The following is a 26562-nucleotide window of genomic DNA, read 5'->3' on the forward strand; positions in this document are numbered from 1 at the left end:
GGAGTAAATCGGCTTACTAATTTGAAATAGTAAAAAATACCATTTACTTCATGAATTAGTAGTTTCCTACTAGCAATTAGTAGTTTTTTTTTTACTAAAAATTAGTCAAAACTGTTACTAATTCAATTAGTAAACGAATACGCACTCTTTCATTAGTAGAAAACTACTAATTCAGATTTAGAGAGTATTATACCTAATGAACAATTTACTTTAACCCGTTGCCTGTCGCTGACGCATATATGCGTAAAACTAAAACTGGCCAAAAGTGCTGTTTACGCATATATGCGCAACTTAAAAAAAGTGATGAAAAACATCTCAAATATTTCTGAAACTGGTTACTCGGGGGTTTTTGGGGTCGCTGATTACGAATCTGATATCAGTTTTTTAAAATTCAAGATGGCAGATCCATTATGGCGGAAAATTTTTCAAAATTGATCGGATTCGACTGAAGCTCGTTACTCAGGGGTTTTCGGGGTCGCTGATTCCGAATATGACATCAGATTTTCAAAATTCAAAATGTCGGATCCAATATGGCGGACGACTATCTAAATCTGATTAATTTTGAAAAATTTTCCTCCATATTGGATCCACCATTTTGAATTTTGGAAATTAAAAATTTTTGATTTCAGATTCGTAAACAGCGAGCCCGTAAACTCCCGAGTAACCATTTTCAAGCAAATTGCATTACACTTTCAAATTGTCGTCCGCCATATTGAACCGCCATTTTGAATTTTAAAAAACTAACATCGAATTAGTAATCAGCGACCCCGAAAACTCCCGAATACCCATTTTTAAGAGAATTGCATTATATTTCAAATTGTCGTCCGCCATATTGGATCCGCCATTTTGAATTTTGAAAAACCGACCTTAGGTTCGTAATTAGCGACCCTGAAAACCTAAAGATATCAAGTTTCATAAAAATTCATTAAAATTTTTTTCAACACACTTTTGGCCCAAATAGTGGAAATCTCGTCGACAGTCAAGGGGTTAATTAAGCAAACTTTCGCTTATTATTAGTTTTTTCATAAAAATTTTATATTAATAATTACCTATGTATTAATAAAATAATAATAATAATATTATTATTATTTTAATGAAAAAAAGAATAATTGTCTCACTATTTTGCTCTGTGCATAGGAAAAAAAAAAAATTTGTTGACATTGACACTGTGGGAAGACAAGGAATATGGCATTATATATGCAAAACAAACTACTTGTTCATCGGGATGATGAAGATGTCGATAGAGCAGCAACGTTACACCTAACGATGACAACTAGAGCACACAATTTCATTGTTCCTATAAATTCAATTAAATTTTCTCGAGACTGTTTAATATATAATGCGATATATATATGCTCGCAAAAAAGTATTTTTTTTTTTTTTTAATATAAAAAAGAAAAAAATAGTATTATAATAGGTACTCAAGTATAGTAGTATATTATATATGACACACATGGTTGCACGACGATGGTTTTTTAATAATCAAGATACCTCGAACATAAGGAGGGGAAGTATGACAATTTCCATGGCAGCTACGTGGCAAAAATAGTGAAAGGCGTCTCAAAACTTCGGCCAGGCGGCCTGCAGCCCCAATTTGTTCACTCTCAGCAAAATCGAATTGCTCGCCGATGTTATCTTCAAATAGAAGCAAATTGTCCAAAATCGCCACTAATTACTTTTCTATGTGCCACCTTTTGCGAGGGGCCTTCACTATTTTCTTAATTTTTTTTTTTTTTTTTTTTTTTACAGAAAGCTCCCCAACTTACAAATATATAATATTGTACACTGAAAAAAAAATTTATTTCACTAAAATAATCCATTACTTGCGACTATTATCAAATAAATATATTTACTTGAACCAAATAATTTTTATTTGAAATAATTTCTGTATTTGAAACAAAATATTATTTAATTAATTTAAAAATTATTTGGTTCAAGTAAATATTTATTTGATAATCAAGTAACCGATTATTTGAATGAAATAATTTTTTTTTCCAGTGTATAAAATAAATATATCAAAAATATATTATAAACGAGAATACTTTTTTTTTTCTTTTTTTAAAAACAAATCAAAAAATTGAATTTTTCTTCTCACAATTCATGATGTAATTTATATATATGTATATTTGATATCATTAAAATTATTACATTCTATTTATATTCTATAAATGAGAGGCGTTATTATGCTTAATTTTTATTTCGTCGAATTAACATTTGACAGAAATTCTTTTTACCAGAATTTTCATTTAAATGAGTGGAACAGACATTGAAGTTAAAATTTAGTCAATTCCATATTTTCTTATCTTCAACTCAAGAAGCAAGTTATGAATATAATTAAAAAGTATTTTAGTGCAATTTTAGTAAAAAAAAAATGTACTTTTATACTTTGCATCATTAAAAATTGACACTGAAGAAATATTAAAAAAGTTTTAAAATTAAAATCAACACAATTTTTAGGTTATGTTACTGAAATCAAAGATGCCAACGACTGTCATCAGAAGCCACTGCGCTTCCAGTAAGAAGCGAGGAATTAAGAAAAATTAACAATTTTAAATTCTTCTAAATTCCGTTTCTGTCCAATTTCTTTTTTATCTATTTGGAATAATTTAAAATAAGCTCAAATCAATTCTTTTGAATACCGTTTTAAAAATTAAACAGTTCATGAAGTTTTAAAATGGAATAGATTGGATTTCATTTTTAGGCGAATTAATAATTAAAAATGTTGAAGAGTCTCTGAAATTTTTTGGCAAAGAGAGACCTTTTATTACCACCCTATAAAAACGGCACTGAACTTGTAAATAATAAACATTGATTTTAAAATACTTTTTTCTCGAAACATTGTCACTTTTTACAAAATTAGCCAACATATAAAGGATCCTTATATTATAAATTTCCAAAATCCGAAAAATTTTGTGAATTAATGCCAAAACGTGATTGTAAAATTGGAAACAGGAAAGCAATATAATGACAATCTGCAGGTGGTTCATTACGTCCAGTCGCCGTCAGATGGCAGAAGTATATACAGGGAGCACGAAGTCGCAGCTGTCATTATATTACTTTCCTTTTTTCAATTTTGCAATCGCATTATTGCATCAATTTGCACAATCTTTTTGATTTTGGAAATTTATAAGACAAAGATCCTTGGTATGTTGGCCGATTTTGTAAAAAGTGTCAATATTTCGAGAAAAAAATATTTTAAAATCAATGTTTATTATTTTCACGTTAAGTGCCGTTAATATAGGGTGATAATGAAAGTTATGTTTAATTTATTATTTTCTATGAATGGCAAAACTTTTCAATTTTTTTTTTAATTTTTCGCTTCTTACTGGGCTTGCTCTACTGTAACTCTCTCATTGGTAGGCAAAGGCACTTTTATTTAAAATTCTTTACTATAAGAAAATGTTTTCAAAAAAAAAGTTAAGTGCTAAATTTAAAGTTATGTTTTTTTAAAAGAAGAATTAATTTTTATCAACTATTTTTAGAGATTCATAAAATTTTATTTCCAATTTTGAACATCGGACCTTACGTCCAAAAAATTTATTTTCTATTGATTGGTGATTCTGATAGGAAAAAGTTTTCTCTATCAGAATCACCAATCACTAAAAAAAATCAATGTTGTCGGACGTAAGGTATCTTTTAACTGTCCAGGTTACACACCGAAAAAAAATATTCTTGTATTCAGAGGAAAATTCCTCTTACAGAATCCTCTTGAATTTTATTCTTGAAACAAGAGTATTACTCTTTAAATAAGACTATTTTCCTCTAATTTCAAGAGGATCGAAACAAAAGGACTATTCTAGAGCATTCCTCTTATATTCAGAATAATCTTTTTAGAATTAAAATAATACTCTTAGAATTTAGAACTAGATTATTGCATTTTTATTATTTCAGAGTTCTTTTTAAGATAATATTTTCCTCTTAAAATAAGAGTATCCTCTTAAATTAAGAGGAATAATTTTACATAAAGGACAATCCTCTTAAACCTAGAGGACATCCTTTTGCAGCATATACTAGAGGAAAATATGCATTGAAATAAGAGGAAACCTCTTGAAATAAGAGGATTTTTTTTCGGTGCATATTATACATTTAAAAATATAATTCATGCATTTCATAGGTACTTATTTTAAGAATTTTATTCATATTTTAAAAATATACACCGAAAAAAAAATCCTCTTGTTTCAAGAGGATTCCTCTTATTTCAATGCATATTTTCCTCTAGTATATGCTGCAATAGGATGTCCTCTAGGTTTAAGAGGATTGTCCTTTATGTAAAATTATTCCTCTTAATTTAAGAGGATAGTCTTATTTTAAGAGGAAAATATCATCTTAAAAAGAATTCTGAAATAATAAAAATGCAATCATCTAATTTGTATGTCATAGATATAATCTATAAAATTAAAAGGAATAAAATTTGTTATTCCATGATTTACATCTATTTGACTATAAATAAATTGAAATTGATTTTAATTTTTTTGAATAAATCAACTAAATCTATTTTTAATAATATTTTTATGCACAAAACATATAATTCATTAAATTTGAAAATTTATTTTAAATAAATTTTCAAATAAAATTAAAATAAATAAAAATCGTAATAAAATAAATTTTTAATTAGCATGACCTCAAAATTATTTAAATTTTCTTAAAAATTACTTAAAAAATTTTTTTTACCTTCAAAAATAGGCACGTATTGTGTAAGTTGCAACTCTATCAAGATATTTAAAAGATTATTATCCATTTTGGTTTATTCCCATTTTTTCACACAGAAACTAAAACTTTTTCACGCATGATATGCGATTTATGACGCGACGTAAATGATATGACGCAATCATCTTTGCGCATGAGCGATTTTTTATGGGAAATCCTCTTAGAATTCAGAAGAATATTCTTAAACATAGAAGATTATTCTAAATTCTAAGAGTATTATTTTTTATTCTAAAAAGATTATTCTGAATATAAGAGGAATGCTCTAGAATAGTCCTTTAGTTTCGATCCTCTTGAAATCAGAGGAAAATATTCTCATTTAAAGAGTAATACTCTTGTTTTAAGAATAAAATTCAAGAGGATTCTGTAAGAGGAATTTTCCTCTGAATACAAGAATATTTTTTTTTCGGTGATTTCATATGAATGAAATGAACTGATTATATATTCTTAAATAGAAGTCAGAATTATATTTTTAAATTTAGAATATCGTTTTTCCAGCAAAAATAAGTATATATACATAAATTTACTTAATTTTTTAGCTTGTTTAAAAAAGAACTAAATGAAAACTGAATTAGAAAAAAAAATTTGTCACAATCATTTCCATTTTGAGAGGAATTCATTCATTGAACCTGAATATTTAAAGTAAAGTTGCATAAAAAAAGGAAAGGAATCCTTTAATATATTAAAAATATTTTTTTTCTCAGTATCCAACTCATTTTTGTATTAAAAAAAATACTTTCTAAGAATTCTATTTCAAAAAAAAAAATTAGAAAACGCACATTTAAAATAAACGCAGATGAGACGTTAAGCTAAGAGAGCATAAATAATCATTATAAACATGATATTTATAAATTGGAAGAATTTCTTGAAAGTTCTATAAGTAAAAGTTACTGACCAAGCCTCTCGATACATATAGAAAAGTATTAATGGCGACTCAATTAAATATAGTGTATATACGATGGTCCAAATTAAGCATTTTTTTTCATTAAATTTTGATAACCGAATAATATTGCTTATTTTTTTTTTTACGAATTAACTACTTGGGTGATTCTTTATTAAAGTTATTTTCAATTTTAGTGGCACAATAATTTATATTTTACCAATAAAAATAAAATTTTAATTATTTACAAATGTTTTTTATAATAAGCATATTACATCTACTTAAACATGAAATTTTTTTATTCTGAGAGGATAATATAAAAACAATTTTACTTCTTTTCCTCTCAATAAGAGATTATTCATTCAATTTATATGGCATTTCTAATTATTTTCAATAAACTGAATTTGCCAAAAATTTGCAAATCTGTATATAAATAATGTTACTGATTTTTCGGCTTGTCAACATTGACAAAAAAAGAAAATATTTATTTTGAATAAAATTTGTCCATTCGTTTATATTTGATTTTTTCTTAAAAAAAAAATTTAATGAGAAAAAATTTGAAGGAGATATTAAGATTTTAGATATATAAATGAGAATCACCCTTGCAGCAATGAAAATATGTTATAACTTGGGCACAGGCCAATTACTGACGAGAATAATAAAAAGCGATGCAAAAAAAAAGAAGTTTCCTCTCAGAAGTACATTTCATTGCACGAGACAAATTAACTACCATATATGTATATATTTATGAAACCAGAATATTTCTGTACCTTTTAATTGAAATCTCAAATGCTAGAAAACTCTTTTATCTATTTTTTTTTTTTTTTTTTTTTACTAATACACATATATTTCCCATTCCTTTGATTCACATCAAGACAATTGTGTATACAAATTACAAGATTATTGGGAGTTTTGACTCGTCAAAAACATTCATTTCAATGACACTAATTTATCATAAACAAAAATTTGTGAGAAAGTTGGAAAAAAAATTTTTTTTTTTCAATTTAAGGGAAAATCTTGATGATTCAGGCAATTTCTTTAGTTTTTTTTATACATATATATAGTTAATGAAAGAAAATTTATACGGAATAATATATGAAATACGAAAAAAGATATTGGTATATGGTGTATCAATTTTTCTGCTATCCAAAGTAAAAACCTAGTAAGTAGCTTTTCTCGTAAGTTTGAAAGTAAATAGATCAGAGCAAACGATTTTCACCCTTACGGAAAGGCGACTTACTAGGCTTTTATTTTTGGACAGCAGTTGGAGTAATTATGGACTTCGATAAAATATTTTAAGAATATTTACATAGAAATTTTTTATTGAGTTTTAAGCATCGATATAATGTACGTAAAATTAAAAATTGTTTTTATCACCAAATTATAAATTTGGTATATTAAATACAAAAATAAAATTATATAATAATATATACTAATAATTTACAAATATAATTATATAATTTGATAATAATATATAATATTATGTAGGTATTATATTTTTATCTATAAATTAAAATAAATTTTATTAAATTTCTTAAAATCCAGTTATACAAAAATAATTATTTTCATCCAAAATTTGTTATTAAATAATAAATAATTATTTAACTTTCTGTTTTTTTTTATAAATTAAAATAAGTTAATAATTATAATTATTATCCAATTTTTAAAAACAATAGTTCCTTTTGCTCTTTGAAAGGTTCTTTAAAATTTTGTTTGTAAAAATTAAATGCTTTTTTTAAAAGTAACTGAACAAATAAAATTTGTGTTCCTTTTCCAAAAATTTTTTAAATAAAAAATTGATTAACAAAACTTTAAAAAAAAAAAAACAGTAAAATTGTAACGAATCTTTCAAAGAGCAAAATGAACTATTGTTTGTATAAAAATTAGTTCAGTGTATAGAGATAGAAAATTTAAAAAATTTGCTCTTTTAAACAATAATTTCACGAGCTTGAAAATAGTACTAACTTTTTTTTGTAAAAAATGTTAATTTAATTTAATGTTTAAATTTTTTAGTTATAACAAAATATATTTCAATTTTCAATAAATATTTTTCAACTGGTAGTAAATATTTATTAACTTTAATAAAATTTTTAATAATTCTACAAACTCTTTTCTGAAGCTTTAGTATTTTTTATATCAACATTTCACATTTTGACGTACGTTTTCCCTAAATTTAAAAATATTTACTAAAATTTCTACTGTACTTATTGAAATTTGATATTTTTTCTTTCAGTGTGTAATTATTATTTATAAAAAATATATTTCAAACCTTAGTCGCTTAGTCTATACAACTGAATCTGCTTTGGATGATAAGATGTGTCGTAAACACACGCGATTTAAAAAATTTCAAACACTTCAATAAATTATGTTTTTAAATTAAAAAACTTTTTCTAAAGATTTAAGCGATTGCGATTTTAAGAATTTCGAACACTCCCGAAATAAAATTAAAAAAAAAAAAAAAGTTTTTTTAACAAAGCCAAATTTTTGTTTTAAAATTACGATGTTTGAATATCAACAACGTTTGTGAGCAACAATTAGAATACAAATTATTTTAGGAGACGGAAAATTAACTAAAAAAAATATTTTTTTAAATTTTTTGATCAATAAAAATTGCAAAAAAAAAAAATATCTTTGGAGACTAAAATAATTCATAATTTTTCATTCAAAAAACATATTTCTTTAAAAATTGTTATTTATATAATATAAACGTTATGAACTTCAGCAACGCTTAAAATTACAAAATTTACACTCACAAAGACTATATACGTCTGAAAAGATCTCGGAAAAGATCATAATACACGCGAATTGCAACTGATTTAATTATCTTTGGGATTTCCCATCTCAAAAATTGTTATGACCTCTAATTTTAGATATATACCCTTTGTACTTCAATCTAAACAGGTATAGCAGGTAAAAGCAGGTATAAAGGCAATAAAAGTCAAAAATTGTTTTCGACACTAAAATTCTTTGAAATTCTAATATTTTCAATTTCAATAATTTTTCATACTCAAACTTGATTTGGAGTAGGGGAATAGTGTCAGGGTTGGACACTTGGCTTTTTTTAAATAAGAACACTAGCGCCACCTGTGTGCGTACGTGACGAATCTTCTAGTAGTGTAACCTAACTTTTTGTGGCATTACATTTTTGGAGAATCAAAAGTAGCGTCTCCTGTGACTTCGGTGCAATCGAAGAGACAAAAAAAGTTTTGTTTGACTTGTGAATAAACCTAAAAAATGTGTAAAAAAAGCAAGAATTTGGCAAGGTAAGCTTATTGAATATATTGTGGGGTACATAATTTAAGAAGAAAAAAACTGAAAAATCGAATCGCGACACATGTCTGGTTATGGTTAGCACAATTCGAAAATGATGCTTCTAGTTAGTGTTGGACACTTTATACAGTTAGGGTTAGACACCCATATTAATTATGAATTTGACACAATTTATAAATAAATTTTATTTTATTGATATTTCAGTGCAAAATTGTGCCAAAGATATTAGAAAAATAATACTTAAATTGTATAAATTTTGTTCATCATTTCATTGAGTTATTTGGAACAATAAAGCGTTATTTTTTGTAATTTGAGTTCATTCCTTTTTTAAATCCATGAAGCTTTACAATTTGTAATCAATAAGTAAAGATAAACATGAAAAAATAAGAATAAAAAACATTACAAATGTTATTTTACGTTTTTACCAATAATGCGTTTCGATTTTCAAAAAGTTTCCAACCCTGACTGAAAAGTCCAACCCTGAGTAGATTTTTTTTTTAATGTTTATAACTTTTTTACTTTTGGACCAATCAATTTACGGTCCACAGCAAAAGTGTTCCTCTTTTGTAAATCTTTCCACCCATATACCACAATTGACTGAATTTATCTAAACAAAATATTTATAAACAAAAAACCAAAACTGTGTCCAACCCTGACACTATTCCCCTACCATTTACATAATTTTATTTTTTTAATAATAGAATAAAAAAAATTTCAGTTTCGATAGCTTTTTTGACGTTCTTTTGATTGCGGTAAAACGCATTTTTGGAAAAAAATTGAAATGAAAATAAATTTGCTATTTTTTGGGTGAAAGAATTTTTTTTTTTGTAAAATGAAAGCTGAGATTTTTTCCTATAGATCTTTCACCCAAAAAAAGTCTAATTAAATAAAAAACAAAAAATTTTCATTTTTTAACAAAATTTGACGAAAAATAATTTTTTTAAAAATTTTTCTGAAATTTATTTATCAATGCACTAAAATTTTTTGGTTTTACACAAAAACTGTTTATAATTTTTCCATTAAAGTTTTCTTAATTATAAAGAAAAAAAATAATTCAATTATTTTCCTCACAAATTGCAACTTCAATATACCAATATCTTATTCACTTGAAATTTGAATTTTAACGCAAAAAAAGAAGGATAAAAAAAAGTGAATTATAAATATTTTATGAAAACACATATACTACATGAAAAATAATTTGTCATTCTAGCTTTATTAAAGGGATTAAATCTACATATGTATATACAAAAATTATAATTTGCAAATTTCTAAAAAAATAAAATTTATTTTTTGTCATTATGTGTCCTGACGCGGTGAAAGGGACCTTATGATTAAATAAATCGATTTTTATTTTTTTATACCAATCGATAGTTTTTGAGTTGCTTTTTCATTTCCAACAATTAAAATTTGTCTCCTTCAAATACTTATTGTGTTATATAGCTTTAAACATAAGTACTTTTCCGCGTATTCTCGGGCGCCTCGTGGCTACTGCAAAACCACTACCACTGCTCACCACTACGACGCTACCCTCGTATATCGGTGAGCGTGTTTCCTTCGTGCATCTTCGGCTCTACCATTTCTTGTCTCTCCCCACTAGTTCTAAGCTCTGATGTATACATTGCGCTGGGCCCGGAAAATGGATTTATCTCATATTAAAGCCAGTAAAATTGCAATAAACAATTTATTAGATTTTCATTATTTTAATAATGTATAATAATAATAATAATTTATATTTTAAATTCAAGACATATAACTTATTTATACAGCAAAAGTAATGTTATTTTTACTGTTGTAAGAAAAGTAAAAATTGAAAATTTCTCTGTTGATAAAATAAATAATAAAAATTAATTTTATTTGATAACAACGATTTTCAGAGAATTAATAAATAATTATTAAAAAAATGTTTAAACATTGTCAAAAAAGGGTTTCGTAAATTTCTTCTCATCTTTAAAGGATAAAGTATTTCGAGTTGGCATTTGGAGGAATAATAGAGGAATATTATTTTTGCAATAATATTGTGAGGAAATTATTTTATTAAAGATTTAAAGTGGAGTAATTTGGGGTAAGTTAGTTCAGCAGCGGCCACTAGCTAGAATTGGCGCCACCTTCTGGGCCACTGACACATAGATTCAATGTCTGTCCCCACTTCTGTCAAAAATCCAACTTTTATAACCACAAAATTACTTTTAAAAATGGAGATGCTTCTTAATCAGCTCGCCCTCATCTAATTAATCCGACAAATCCGAACAAGATATTTCAAGTTATTTACGTATTATTTTGTCAATCAAAATTAATCGATTAACTTTAATAGAAAATGAATCCATTTGCCGGGCCCAGGGCAATGTTTACATCAGAGCTTAGAAAGAGTAGGGAGGTACAAGATATGGTAGAGCCGAAGATGCACGAAGGTAGCATGCTCACAGACATATGAGTGTAGCGTTGTAGTGGTGAGCAGTGGTGCTGATTTGCAGTTGTACGTCCCCACTACTCAAATGTCTATTTTCGTGCTACACTTCGAGCGCCTCTCCTGTGAAATTTGCTTTGGAACCGTAAGGTCCCTTTCACCGCGTCAGGACACTTATAAAGAATACAGTTTTTGTCCTGGTAAAATAAATTCTACTCTATATGAAAAAGCAAAAATGGGTCGATATATAATGCAAGTCGTATATATGAAAATAATATTTTTATAATTAAATTTTTCAAAATGAATCATATTTTTAATTGAACAATTGCGTTATATGAATTTTTTTTTTTCAGTACTTGAGGTAACTTTAAATTATTTTCATAAAAGTTTTCAAACGATTCTCGGTTCTTAAAAATAAAACTAAGTTTTCAATTTTTAAATACTCTGATTTTATTCGATTTCAATTTTTCTTTTTTTATTTTCTGTTTTTGGTAGTTTTTAAATTTTCAAATTTAAAAAGAGAAATGGTGTTCTGGCAAAAAAATTTGGTACATTTAGGAAAAATAATTTTTTTTTTTATTTTAAGCTTTTACATATAATTTTAATCTGTACAGTCAAAAAATTTGATCTTTTTTCAAATATAAAAGTAATTTTTCAAAATTGCAAGAAATTCTCAACATTTTTATAATGCGTATACCATTTCTCCTTATAAAGAATTTCAATAATATTATTAAATATTAATATGGATAAAAATTTTAATTAAATATAATAAAAGTACTTTAAAATTGATTTCTCAGTGTTTATATATAATATCTACATTGTATATTGTGAGATTTATAATTAAGTATAATAAAAAATTGAAGAGACACTTACGACATGAATACTCACGAGTGATGTTTTCTTTTCGTCTCACTTGAACTCCAATGATTGCCTCCATTGGTACTTCGGTTCGTGGAATACTGATCGCATGTGGTGGCAAATAGATCTTCTCTAAACTTCCGAAAGTACATTCTTCACGAATATTTTTATGACAACCGGCATGCGACTAAAACAGGAAAAAAATTAATTTTTTTTTTTTTTTTTTTTACATTCGCATCACATATTAAAAAGAAAATTATAAATAATTGTCTTAAATTTAAATTTTGCTATTTTCAACGAATTTTCATATAAAGAAAACTTTATATTTTCTTATCTTTAAATAATAATAATAATAATAATAATAATAATAATAATAATAATAAAAATCTATATTAAAAGTATAAATGTAAATAATTTAATTTTTTAAAAATATTTGTTGCATTTTAATAAAAATTACAACAAACTCTCTTTTTGATATAATAAATCCAATTAAATGCATTTGTAATTAATTTTATTTTCTACACCAATTAAGCAAGTTTAATAAAATTATATATGTATTCCGTAGATATATATATATAATTGGTTCAATTAAAATAAATTTAATTAAAGTATATTTATTTTAATCAGTGACATGAATCCTATTTCATATTTTGTAGAAACTCGTTTTGTTTATAATAAAAACTATTTTTTGCTCAATTATTAACTGAATTTACATCTGAAGAAAATTTTCCTTCGTTAAAAATTTTTAAAAGTATCTTTAGTTTTAATAATAATTTTTTCCACAAAGCTGAAGTACGCAACGTTCATGATAAACGATTTTTAAAGAAATAATTTTTTAAAATGAAAAATTCTATAATTTTTTGCCAAAAAAAAATTTCTTGTAGTTTTTATTAATCAACAAATTATAAAAAAATATTTTTTAGGCAAAAATTTATAAAAATTTTCATTTTAAAAAATTATTTCCTTAAAAATCGTTTATCATAAACGTTGCGTACTTCAGTTTCGTTTTTTCCCGTTAAAAAAAAAGCAGGAAATTTTTTTTACTAGAATCAATGCTCAAATGATATCAATAAAATAAAATTATTGCAAAATTTTTAATTCAGAATTTTTTTTTTTTTTTGAAATTTTTAGTTGGAGATACAATGGCCTGAGTAGAATTTTTATTTTCACTGCTTTCTTTATTTCTTGCGCCAGCTATTGTGTGAAAAAGTATTAAAAATGAAATATAGGAAACAATTGCAAATAAATGGTATAAATGAAAATTTTTAAACTTTTGAGTACCTATATATGTATATATAGGTACCTTAACTGAAAACACTTTAAAAAGAAAAGTAGAACGGCTTCCAGAAGTTATATATCATTTCACATACTTGGCGTATAAAATTCGTAAAATATAAATGGATTGTTAAAAAATTTAGAATTGCACTTTCTTCTTCAATTCCGAAAGAGAAAAAAAAATTTTTTTTTCTTTTTTTATCGTTTTTTGTTCTTAAAATCTACTCAACTCGGGAAACCTCTCTGATGAATATATGCATAATTTTATATATATATATATATATATATGAAATTTTCAAGCAAATGAGGTAAAATGAAAAATATATTATTATCAAAAGAGAAAAAGTGAATATACTCAATAAAAAAGATTATGAAAAAAAATTAATATTACACTCGATTGCAAATATTAATAAAAAAATATATTTTATTGTTTTGTCCTAAACGACTTTTTATTATTTATTTATAATGTATAAATTTAAAGCCGTTTCGACAAAACGAAGCTGAAGTACGCAACGTTTATGATAAACGATTTTTAAAGAAATAATTTTTTAAAATAAAAAATTCTATAATTTTTTGCCTAAAAAATATTTCTTGTAGTTTTTATTAATCAATAAATTATAAAAAAAATATTTTTTAGACAAAAAATTATAGAGTTTTTCATTTTAAAAAGTTATTTCTTTAAAAATCGTTTATCATAAACGTTGCGTACTTCAGCTTCTTTCGACAAAAATATTACATTCTCTTCGGAAACTTAAAAAAAAAACATTTCTTTACATATATGAAAACAAAAATTATAAATAATTAAAAAATAAAAATACATAGATATGTATAACGAATAAAATAAATAAAAATGTCATACCAATTATATAATTAAAAAACAATGATGCTAAACAATGTTTCTTGTTTCTACTATATATTTGCATATGTAAATTATTAATCTGTAGAAGAAAATAAAAATTCTTTTCCATATAAATAAGAAAATAGTTTAATGCATATAATAAAAAAGTTGCACTATATTGTAAAATTTAAATTTTTGTTACCTGAATAGGATATTATCTATACAATTTTAAATTATAGATAAAAAAAATATGTAAAAACATAAAAACGTCACACAGTCACAGATAAAACTATACAAAAAATGTCATAATACAGAATATTCTTAGATATAAATCTAAAGGGGAAGAAAAATTCTTGTTAAAAATTATTGTCTTCACTACATGACTTTCACGATACTAATGTTTATATTTCATTTTGTTTTGTTATTACAATTTTTAAAAAATTTTCTAAATTTAAAAAAATTTTTATTATTGATGTAATTAATTGAATATTATAAAAATTAGAACTTTTTATATTTAAAATATAGGTACATAATTTTTGTCTTGTTGCAGATGAAAAATTATTATTTTATTGTTAATTTTATATATATATATATGTGATAAGTGCCACCCAGAGAAAAAATTTCTTTGATTTAAAGAAACCAGTTTCTTTGACTTGTTTTCTTTCATTCAAAATAAATTTTTCTTTGAAACAAAAAAAGCTTTTTAGTTTTAAAGAAAATTTCTTTGATTCAAAAAAATTTTCTTTGAATGAAAGAAATTTGTGCATTAAAAATGTAAACAAACAAGCTTTTTACAAATAAAAATTAAATTTTCAATCTTTTTTAACAATATAGTTAAGAAAAAGGAAAATTTTTTAAATCATTTTATTCTAGCAATTTATTTAATAATTATTATTATTGGTTTTTTATTATTTTTGTTATTTTCCAAAAATATATAATTAATTTATGATTATAATAGAATTTTTTAGATACAATATAATTCCACGTAGTTTAATATTTTTTTTTTCTTTCGGGTAGTTTAAACATTTTTTTTTATTAATACTGACATGGAAATATTAAGAAGATTTTGCAAAAAGTTTTAAAATGCGTTTGATAATATTTTTTTATTAAATAATTTGTCCAAAAAAATTTTTTAAATCATTTTTTTTTTATTATTTATATCAAAATGTTATATATATATATATATATATATATATATATATATATATATATATATATATACATATATACATATATATATATATATATATATATATATATATATATATATATATATATATATATATATATATATATATATATATATATACATATATACATATATAAATGAAGGTAAATGGAAAAATATTTGTTATACAATATTAATTCACATTCATATAAAATAATAATTATAACTTTCCAATTCATCACTCGATTGTACTTTAATAATAATTAAAATGATATTTCATTTTCGATCAAATATAATTTTAATTATTAAAATAATAATTGTTCATCTGCAGAAAAACAAAAAGAATTATTTTTCAAAATAATATTTATAAAATGTAACATTTAATTACTTGACATTTTTTTTTTTTAACACAGTTGTATTTTCAAAATATGGAAAAAATTTTAATTGTAACCAATGACAAAAAATAAAATTTTAATGTCATAGAAAAACTTTGATTAAATAGATCTCTTTTTGAAATTAGAAAATTTTAATAGAATAATATTAATAAATATTTTTTTCAAAAATTTATGGTATTTTTTCTGGTTAAATATCTTTTAGATTAAAGGGAGGCATCACCCCCAATTTTGACCAACTTAAATTTAAATTATTAAATGAGATTATATATTTTTTTCTTGCATCATTTGGGTTCTAAAAACATATAAGGTGGTCAATTTTAGAATTTTGTATTTTTTGAAAAAAAAGCGTGAGAAAAAATTGGCGATGAAAAATAGTCAAAATTGTGAAAGAAGATAGATATTTAAAATATTAATTTTTTAAGACTTTAATTTCTAAAATGATTAAAACTTAAAATTTTATTTTTTTTTACAATTCTGCATGTTTTTAGGACTCAAATGATGTCAGAAAAAAATATAAATTTGTTTAATAATTTAAATAGGTTAAAATTGGAGGTGGTGCCTCCCCATAATTTTTGTTATAAAGAATATAAAAGTTTTTAACATTTTTAATTGTAAATATAAAATAAATTAAAATTCAATATGTTAAAAAATGTATTTAATGATTTAAAAACTGGAGAGAAATTAAGTTTCATCATTTTTTGAATTGGAATCACGTCACATTTTTAACACTCCTTATTTTATTTAATATTGACAAAATCACTTGACAAATTATAGTTTTTTTCACCTTCATTAGTATAAGCATTATCACATTTCTTATTTGCTTTTTAGTGCCCTGTACAGCTTAATTTTCTTTATTTTCATATTTAAAAAGTGTTACGAATTGGACCAATACAATTTCTGAATTCAGAAATCGATTTTATTCGTCAATTTGCTTTCTTCAAATTCAAGAAATGCCGGTCCAGTTCGAAAACCATCATCGTCAAATTCTTTCTTTTTTTACATTATTAATTATGAATTTTTGGTATGTTTTCTGAAATAACTGTGGATAAAAAAAATTGCTACTTTAAATAATGAATAAGATAAATAAATGAATAATTTATTTACCGTCATTCCACACCATTCGCAACGAAATCCAGCGAGGCACTCAATGGAGAAACAACTCTTTTTACACATGGCGCATTTGGAATTAGTGGGAAGATTGCCTTCGCGCCAGTGATGCGTATGCTTCACTGAAACCAAATCCTTCCCAGGTAAATACGTTGCATTCTCCTTACAATCTGCTACCGCGAAATCCTGACAATCTGTGTGAACGAAGTACTCGCAAACTGTAAGCCAAACAATGTTTTTGTTTTTTATAATTTCTTTTTTCAATATGCACAATAGTATAGTATATATATACAGTATGATTTTTATGTTCCGCACCCCCTAATTTTTTTTTTAATTCCATTATTTTTGTTTAAAAAATGACAAAAAAAATTATGGAATTAAAAAAAAATTTAAGGGGTGCGGAACATAAAAATCACTCTGTATAATTATTGAACAAACACACAAAAAAAAATGTAATTTTCTTTATATTAATATAACCCAAGCAAAAATTTACAACCGGCACAGAGTTGCGCCAGTACTGTCAATTACTGGCAAAGTACTGACCGCCAATATTGAACCAATACTGGCATATGTTTGGGATGATAACGTTTATTAGTACTGGTCATTAGTAATGGCTTAGTACTGGCGTTCAGTACTGGTTCAATACTGCAATTTAGAAGTAATTCTGTATTTTGCCACACAGTTTTCCTAAAAGTATCAAATTGAGACCAAAAATTGCATCAAATCTTTGCAACGTTTTGATGCACATAAGTTATATCAAAAAGAGATCGTTTTGTGTATCATTTTTAGAAATGATACACGAAACGGTCTCATTTTTTGATGCAAAAAATTTAATCAATTTATATAAATCATGGCCGAATTGAATCGACTCAAAATTAAACGAATTTTTTTCAGATATTTTGGTAATAGTACAATTGCGGAGACCATTTCACTATTTAATTTGAAAATGAAAATAACAGAAAATCAAAGACAATGTGCAATTCGATAATTAAAAAGTGACAGCTTAGAAACATAACCTAAAATGCATGAGAAAAAATTTGTCGATAAAATCAATATAGCCGAGCTTTTTAGAAGGTAGATGGCAGCACTCATCTATTTTCTTTCTTTAAATTTTTTCTGAATCGTTTTTATAAAAAACAAAACTGCCATCTACCTTCTAAAAAGCTCGGCTATATTGATTTTATCGACAAATTTTTTCTCATGCATTTTAGGTTATGTTTCTAAGCTGTCACTTTTTAATTATCGAATTGCACATTGTCTTTGATTTTCTGTTATTTTCATTTTCAAATTAAATAGTGAAATGGTCTCCGCAATTGTACTATTACCAAAATATCTGAAAAAAATTCGTTTAATTTTGAGTCGATTCAATTCGGCCATGATTGATATAAATTGATTCAATTTTTTGCATCAAAAAATGAGACCGTTTCGTCTATCATTTCTAAAAATGATACACAAAACGATCTCTTTTTGATATAACTTATGTGCAACAAAAGGTTGCAATAGAAAAAGATACAACCAAGTTTACTGTGTATCAAAAATAAAATTTTTTACACTTTCACTGCAAAATACTTTTTAATTAGAACTTGCTTCTTGACTTAAAAATAAAAAATACGTAGTTGCTATTACTTTTGATTATGTGTTCTTCCTAATTCTGAAAGTTCAATGGAACGAAAAATTTGTTTTATTAATGTATTTGTTATTTTTAAAAAAGTAAAAATTCAAACTTACTTTCACAGTGTATTGACGTCGAATGATCATCGAGCCTTTTTCGACAAACGTTACAAAATTTTCTTCTATGTGTTACCTGTTCGGACCAACAGTGTGCAACCGGGTTCTGTAATAACCAAAAATTATTATTTTTATTTAAATTTAATTCCTTTGTATATTATTTTTATTTTAAAATAAATTTACTTTTGACAGTTATCGAAAAAATTATATATTTTTTTAAAAATTTTTAAGTAATTCATAATAATAAAGTTCACAACGTTGATAATCAATGATTTTCAAAGAAATATTTTTTAAAAAAATATGTGAAAGAGTTTTTAGAACTCCTAAATTTCTCTAAAATGAAAAAAGATTTGGGATTAACATTTTTGATAAAGAAATTTACTATCCCACTATCAGGGCGCAGTCCCATTAAGGCCTGAGTAGAATAGAAACGTAACCGTAATCGCAATCGCAATCGTAAACGGAAGAATGAGTTAGAGAAGGATAGTCATATATTGTTGTTCTTCTCTTACTAATTCTTCCGTTTGCGATTGCAATTACGATTCCGGTTACGTTGCTATTGTGCTTAGGCCTTTATGGTGCGAATGCAGAAAGCAAAGCAGAAAACCATGAGTGCAAAAGAGAAAGAAAGATATAGATATCCTTTTCACTCTCATTATTTTTGGTTTTGCATTCCGGGCTTGTGATTTTTCCTAGTTCATCCATCGACCACTAGTTCATAGTGGCGCTCCCCCTGGACCATTGACACACTAACGCGACGTCTGTGTATTCGCCACCATATTTTTTGTCAGTTTTTAAACTTAGTTCTTAAAAATTATTTTTTTCAGGAGAACAACGATGTGATTTGTAACCTTCTCTATCAACCCTGAAAAGTTTAGTCCAAAATCTTTTCTGATTTTAACCCGCCGTGACTAAAGTAGGGTAAATTTTACCCTATGAAACTTTTATTCCTCGATAGTTTGAACTAGGAATGCTGAATTTTACTGCGATTTTTATATAAATGCAAATTTTGTTGTGACACTAATAAATTACATTACTAGACAATATAAAACAAATTTGTTAAAAAATTTCCATGATTTTAAGCTTTTCTTAAATATAGAAACAGAAAATCATTATAGGGTAAAATTTACCCTACCTTAGTCACGGTGTTACAAAATTGAACCTTAGTCTCGCCGGGTTAAAGAAAATTTATTTTTTTGCAAAACACATTTTCTCATAGTAGGTCACGTGAGAATTTCCCACATGGTCTTAAATGAAAAATTCTATGAAATTTTTGTCAAAAAATTGTTCCTTGCAATATTTATTGAAGAATAGGATGAACAAGTTATAAATAAAAATTTTTGCAAATAATTTTTTGTCTCAAATAAATAGACCTTTTCATTCTGATCGTTCTGTCCTTATCTAGCGCATACAATGACGCATGAGTTGGAAGAGGACAAAATGATCAGCATGAAAAGGTCTATTGTTTTTTTTATAATTAATCATAAATATGAATTTCACAACCATGTAACTTTTAATCTGATGATGTAATTATAACTTTTATACGTACTTTTATCAGGCTTGCCGCGATGCTGGAGCAGGGAGAGACGACGGCCTTGAGACAGCGGTCGTGCACCACGAAGTTGCAAACTAAAACAAATAATTTAAATATTAATAATATATAATATTAATTAATCTACAATTTACTTAATAAATTATTTTTTATTAAATCAAGAGCAAATTTTTATTTTGACACTGAAACCTTTGAATTTTAGTCTGCGAGTGGTTAGTCGAATTTGATTAAACGTTCACATATCCGTTCATACATCTCTCCGAAATATTTCAGCGGGAGTTTTAAAATCTACCAATAAAAATTATCAATAAAATTATGATTGGTGGATTTTAAAACTCCCGCTGAAATATTTTGGGTGTATATGATCAGATATGTGACCTCCATGAAGCTGGCGTCGACGCTCAGTGCCGAAATTTATTTTTCACGGGGCTAAAATACCAAATTATTTTTAAAAAAATTTTGGGACCACATAATATCTTTAAAAATATTTCTCAAGGCATTATTTGGATTAAAAACTTTAAAAAAAAATAATTTGATACATTTGGTCCTGTGAAAAACAATTTTCTGCGCTGAGTGTCGACGCCAACTTCATGGAGGTGATATGTGAACGTAAATTCGACCTTTTAACAGTTCTATTAAATGACAATTTGGAGAAGTAAAAGTTCGGTCAAATGGAGTTTCGGTGAAACTAAATAAAAATTAGTTGGAATAAAAATGTTCTTTAATAAAAGTTTTGTTATTTGGAAATTTTGTTAAATGGTAATTAAATTTATGAAAATACTGATGAGACGCATGAATAAACTCTAAAAGTAATTTGTTAGAATCTTTATTTAACAAAATTTTATTATTTACAATTTACTTTTAATTGGATTTTTAATTGTTCGAATGATTATTTAACAGAAATTCCATTTAACCAAATTTCTATATTACAGAATTGTTAAAACGCCGAATTTATATTTTACAGAACTTTCATTTGTCCGAATAAATATTTTTCAGAAAATTTGTGCACAAAATTTTTTTGTCAGATATTTATTCGGACAAATAAACGTTCTGTAAAATAAAATAGAGACGCACGAATAGTCAAATATATTTATAATTAAATAATAATAATATATTTTTGATGATAAAATATGTTTCATTAACACATTATAACGAAACAAGAAAAATAATTTTTTAGGTTAAAAATCATGTCAAATTCTTATTGACAATTGACAAAAAGTAAAAAGTAATCCGTGGAACATCCGAATTGTGAAAACTTTGCAGGGAATGGTAGCTTTTTTCGATACATTACTGGAGCACTGACACACTCAAGCAACGTCTGTGTATGCGCCGCCATCTTTGTTGTCATTTTCGTTTAAAAATTAAACTTTTTAAACATCAGTTTTTAATAATTTAACTCAAAATTATGTATTTTTCGGAGAACAATGAGATTCCTTATACCCTAATCTATCATCCCTCAAAATTTTAGACAAAAATCTTTTCTCATTTTAGAGTGAAACGTCAAAACACATATTCCCATACTAGCAGGTCACGTGGGAGGTTCCCACATACCCTTAAATGGCTATTCTGTTGAACGAAAATTCTTACAAATCAAAATTCGATCATTTTGATGATCAAATAGAAATTCTGTGAAGTAAATGTTCACTTATATAAAAATTCTGTTTAAAGTAAATTTTATTAAAAAATAATTCGGCTAAAATAAAATTCTATCTAATAAAATTCTATCAAATTAATTTTAGGAATTATTCATGCGTCTCAACAGTAGAAAGGCCACGACAAATTTCTGCACAGGAACATGAATTTCAATATGAAAATGAAAGTAATTATTGAATTAATAAGCAGAATAGTTTAGAAAAAAAATTTTAATTCCTCTCACGGTGTGTGAAATATAAAAAAAACATATTTATATACAGATGAAAAAATATTGTATATATATATATATGGAGGTAAGCGACGCGTGTGCGTTCGTTATGTGAAACCAGCGTTTACACACAGCGACACACACATAATCCCAGTAACTGTCAAGGAAAATGACAAGGTATAGAAAGTTTCTATAAATGCATACAGGAAATGTCACGATTTGCAAACACTAAGTGAGAAAGCTAGGCATTTGTGAAAACCAACGTGGAGAGTTTATTGACAAAGCGAATGTAGGCCGACCGAAAGAACGTAGGGGGTATTTACGCTTTCTCACCGTATAGCGACCTATTATTTCTTTGATTTTCACGCCCTTATTCGAATGCGCACAGGATCGCCTCTCTATTTTACACCTATTTATGTCACCGAGATTACATCACGCCAAAGGAAACTCCGATACTCCGTATATTCACTTCCAGATGAAATGAACTGACTTTGATTCAATGTCTCATCTTTCAATTCCATATACTATATATATATGTATAGACATTATTGTTCCATTTCGGGTATATTCTCTCGCACATTTAGGAATCATCATAAAATATACATTACACATCTCGAATCCTCCGTTTCAGACAATTCTTCTTATTATTTATTGATTTAACTTCTCAGGGTGCATGAATTTCCCATAAAAATCAATGGTTAGAATTTTTCTTTTAAAGAATTTTATTACATATATAATTATTTTCTAAACGAATTTTCATTTGACAGAATTTCTTTTTAAATGTATTTTTACTTAACAAAATTTTTAGGTATCGAATTTTATTTGAAACAATAATCAACAGGAAAGATTTAGGCACTAATTTAAAAAAATTTTTTTTTGTGTTTCGGACAAATGGAAATTCGACGCTTTAAGAATTCTACATGAAATAACAATTCGTGCAAATAAGTTTAGGTGAATTTTAAATTCTGTTATTGACAAATTCAAATCACTTAAGATTCTGTCTAATGAGAATTTTGCTAAATTCGGTTAAATTAAAATTTTTAAAATAAAATGTTGATAAAGGGAGAAAAAAAATAATTCAAAAATAAATTCTGTTAAATGTCAATTCGAAAAATGAAAATTCGTTTAAAAAATATTTAATACAATTCTTTAAAACATAACCTTAAAATTCAAGGTGATATAAGTCAATAGGCTGTAAGGTTTGAGGTTATAGTCAATAACGAACATAATCTTAAAATCCAAGGTCGTCGGATCATAAGAGGCCCCACTGGGTTATGAATGGCAAACATAACCTCTAAATTAGGCGAAATACTACATAAAAAGCTACCGTATTCAATCATAAATTGTAAATTTAAAACATTTTTATTTTACAATATTTACACTTTGTGATTTTATTGTCGCATGTAATTCTACAATGTCCGACATAGGAAATATTGGTCAATTTTGTCCATACGCAGTGATCGGACAAAATTTCCTACGCCTGACGTTTTACAATTACATGTGACTGTAAAATCACAAAGTTTGTATATTGTACAATAAAACATAATATAACCACAAAATTTACGAAGTTGAAGTATGCAACATTTATGATAAACGATTTTTAAAGAAATAATTTTTAAAAATGAAAAATTCTGTAATTTTTTGACATTTTTTTATAATTTGTTGATTAATAAAAACTACAAGAAATATTTTTTATAGGCAAAAAATTATAGAATTTTTCATTTTAAAAAATTATTTCTTTAAAAATCGTTTATCATAAACGTTGCGTACTTCAGCTTCGTCAAAATTTAGTATATTTAAAATTTAAAGCACGCGGGGGAAGACCCATATTTACTAAAAATATTGCAAGCTGGCAGGGTTGGGTAGCGACTTATCAAAAACAGTCCTGCATGTTTGATTAGCTGGTAATATTACCGGAAATTTTTATTAGCCAATCAAAAACGTAAACGTCTTAAATATTTTTAATTTTCACCAAGTTTTGATTTATACCATATTGTAATTTAACATATATTATTTAAAAATAATTTTATTTCTTTATTTTATAAAAAATCATATTTAAAAAAGAAAATAATTATGTGAATGCCGTATAAAATGTTTCAAATGCTTTCACTATGTTGAAAATGTCCCCCGAGTTGAATGCTTCTAAATTGCAGACGCTCAATTTTTAACTTTTGCAATGTTCAGAGAGACCTAATTTCAAAGTTAAATTAACCTTTTAATTCTAAAAGCTTTTAAAACATCGGGTTTTCTTTTACTACTAATTTAATTTTCTAGCTTTTTGGACAATCTGTCTCTTTTTTGGTGTAATATACATTTATACTTTTCATACTATATATTACTAAAAAAACAATTTAAAAATATCGTATGTAACAATTATTAATATATAATTTTTTAAACACAAACATTATAATATTTATATTTTTTTTATAGGCCATTTATTTTATTTTAAAAAACATCATAAAAATCGGAATATAAAAATTGTAGTATTATTTTTACGAAATTATTTATGTTAATAGAAAGAAAAAAAAGAGAATAAAAATCATTATTGTAATACATGTAAATTGAGAAAAATGAGAAATGTAAGAATATGAAAGAATACAAAGAAATTCATATAATTAGAGCGAGTAATTACAATTTTTTATTTATGGTAGAAAACATTGAGAACGGTAAAATAATTTCGCCAAACATCCCTTTAGAATATCCTCTTTTGTATATCCATGACGAAAAAATAAAAGTACACGTAGACAGGAAATTCTAAGTAATGAGGGGTTTTTCGTAACCTGAGGAAAACAATGAGCACTTTGGGTCGTTAGTAAATAAACTGCAGTACACTTCGTATAAATCTGACGTTCAGTTTTTTAATTCAGCATATTGTTAGTATATGTTTGCCCACGAAAAGAAAATATGTTTAAAAAAAAAAAATAATATACAACTCGTTAAAAATATAAATTTTAAATTGATATTTAAGATTCATTTTTCATTTTCTTATATATAATAGGTATATATAAATAAAATAGAATATAAATTTATCAGATATTTTCATACATTTTTTTTTACAAACGGTTTTAATAAACTCGAGAATTCAGAATAACGACCAAAGAAATATATATATATATATATATATATATATATATGCCTAAGCAGAATGAAATCTCTAATCGTAAATATTAAGCTTTTACATGATAGAGAAAAGGACAAAAGATATTTCTATCCTTTTCTCTCTCATGTAAAAGCTTAAGATTTACGATTCGAGATTTCATTCTTCTGCTTAACAGATCTCTGTTTGATTTAAACTTAAAGGTTATTGGGATCGGCTAAACTGCAATACGCCATCTGGTGGGGACCCATTCTCTCCCTCCATTTTCTTTCTTTGTCTCTCTTCAATTAATAGGTTAGAAAGAGTAGAAAAAACAAAATGGAGGGAGAGAATGGGTCAAAGTTACTAGATTGTTACTAGACCACCGTTCCCAATACGTTTAGAATGGGCGCATGTAAATTTCCCCAGAAATTCGAGTAGAACGTCCGAAATATGCCATATCTTTAAATTTTTTTCACCTACTTCACCCTGCTTTTCTCTTTTCTAGTTCCCCGCCCTGTATCGAAGAAAAACTACCAATCCCTGAAAAGTGTCACAATTTAGATGTTCCACTTATTATTTTATGTTAACAAGATTTTGACACAATTCTTAACCTAAAAAATTAATTTTCGTATATTGTTCAGAGATAATTTTAAGTTAAAATTTATTCTCTGTTTATTCTGTATTTATATTAAATTTAATGTTTTTTTTATCTGTGTGTGCAAAGTGCATAAATTATTTTTCATATAAACTTAATATAGGTATTTAATTGCATATCAAGAATACATTAACTTTAAATAAAACAAAATTTATGTTTAAATGAAATATATTTTATCAACGCAAAAACGTATTATTGAATTAAACTAAAATATGTTTGACTGTACATATATATATATATATATATATATATATATATATATATATATACTAATTATGAATTAAACATATAATATATGATTGAAGTAAAAATATCGTTTTCACAGAATAGTTATACGTATATATATATGTATGAAAAGATAATTTTTTTTCTAAGATGTTCATTACATTTATGTGATACATTAGCTATTATCTAGACTCATCGATTGCTAATTTACAGTATGTAGGTCAGCTCATTGAATAAACATTCAAGTAATTTGAATGAACGTTTAATTTACTTCTACTTTCAAGCACTTCGATTAATCGTAAACAAAAGAACCGCCATCATTTGTTCAAAATACAACTAAAGAAATTTCGCGTTTTGAAGGATTCTCTTCATCGCGCAATCGTAATAGAGATTTCTTTCAATTTTCATTGTCATTTAAACTTTTTTTTTCTAAACTCTTTCACGCACCCATATAACGTTTATTTCTATTTAAAAAAAAAAAAAAAAAAAAATATTCATTTCATCTTCGCAAATATTAAAATATAATAAGCAAAAAAAATATGTATATTTGCCATTCCATGAGT

At 25.4% G+C, this 26562-nt stretch overlaps 1 protein-coding gene across 6 annotated transcripts in view; it reads right to left on the reverse strand.

Annotated features, from left to right (window-relative positions):
* Positions 1 to 26562, reverse strand: part of LOC127277611 (diacylglycerol kinase theta) — an 89980-nt gene that overhangs the window by 37945 nt on the left and 25473 nt on the right. For 3 of the 6 annotated variants that reach the window (XR_007842385.1, XM_051298887.1, XM_051298889.1), the window contains exons 2-5: positions 20177 to 20256; positions 18628 to 18733; positions 16897 to 17117; positions 12132 to 12303 (exon numbers count right to left, since the gene is read on the reverse strand). Coding sequence is in view for 5 of the 6 variants with exons in the window: in XM_051298887.1 (XP_051154844.1) it covers positions 12132 to 12303; positions 16897 to 17117; positions 18628 to 18733; positions 20177 to 20256 (579 nt within the window). In the remaining variant the exon portion in view is untranslated. Of the gene's footprint in view, positions 1 to 1491; positions 1636 to 12131; positions 12304 to 16896; positions 17118 to 18627; positions 18734 to 20176; positions 20257 to 26562 lie in introns of all 6 variants that reach the window. The other 3 variants (XM_051298885.1, XM_051298886.1, XM_051298888.1) reach the window with 2 other exon arrangements.

Source organism: Leptopilina boulardi, unplaced genomic scaffold (assembly GCF_019393585.1).
Source record: "Leptopilina boulardi isolate dan_hultmark-lab unplaced genomic scaffold, ZJU_Lbou_2.1 LbouV2_172, whole genome shotgun sequence".
Lineage (NCBI taxonomy): Eukaryota > Metazoa > Arthropoda > Insecta > Hymenoptera > Figitidae > Leptopilina > Leptopilina boulardi.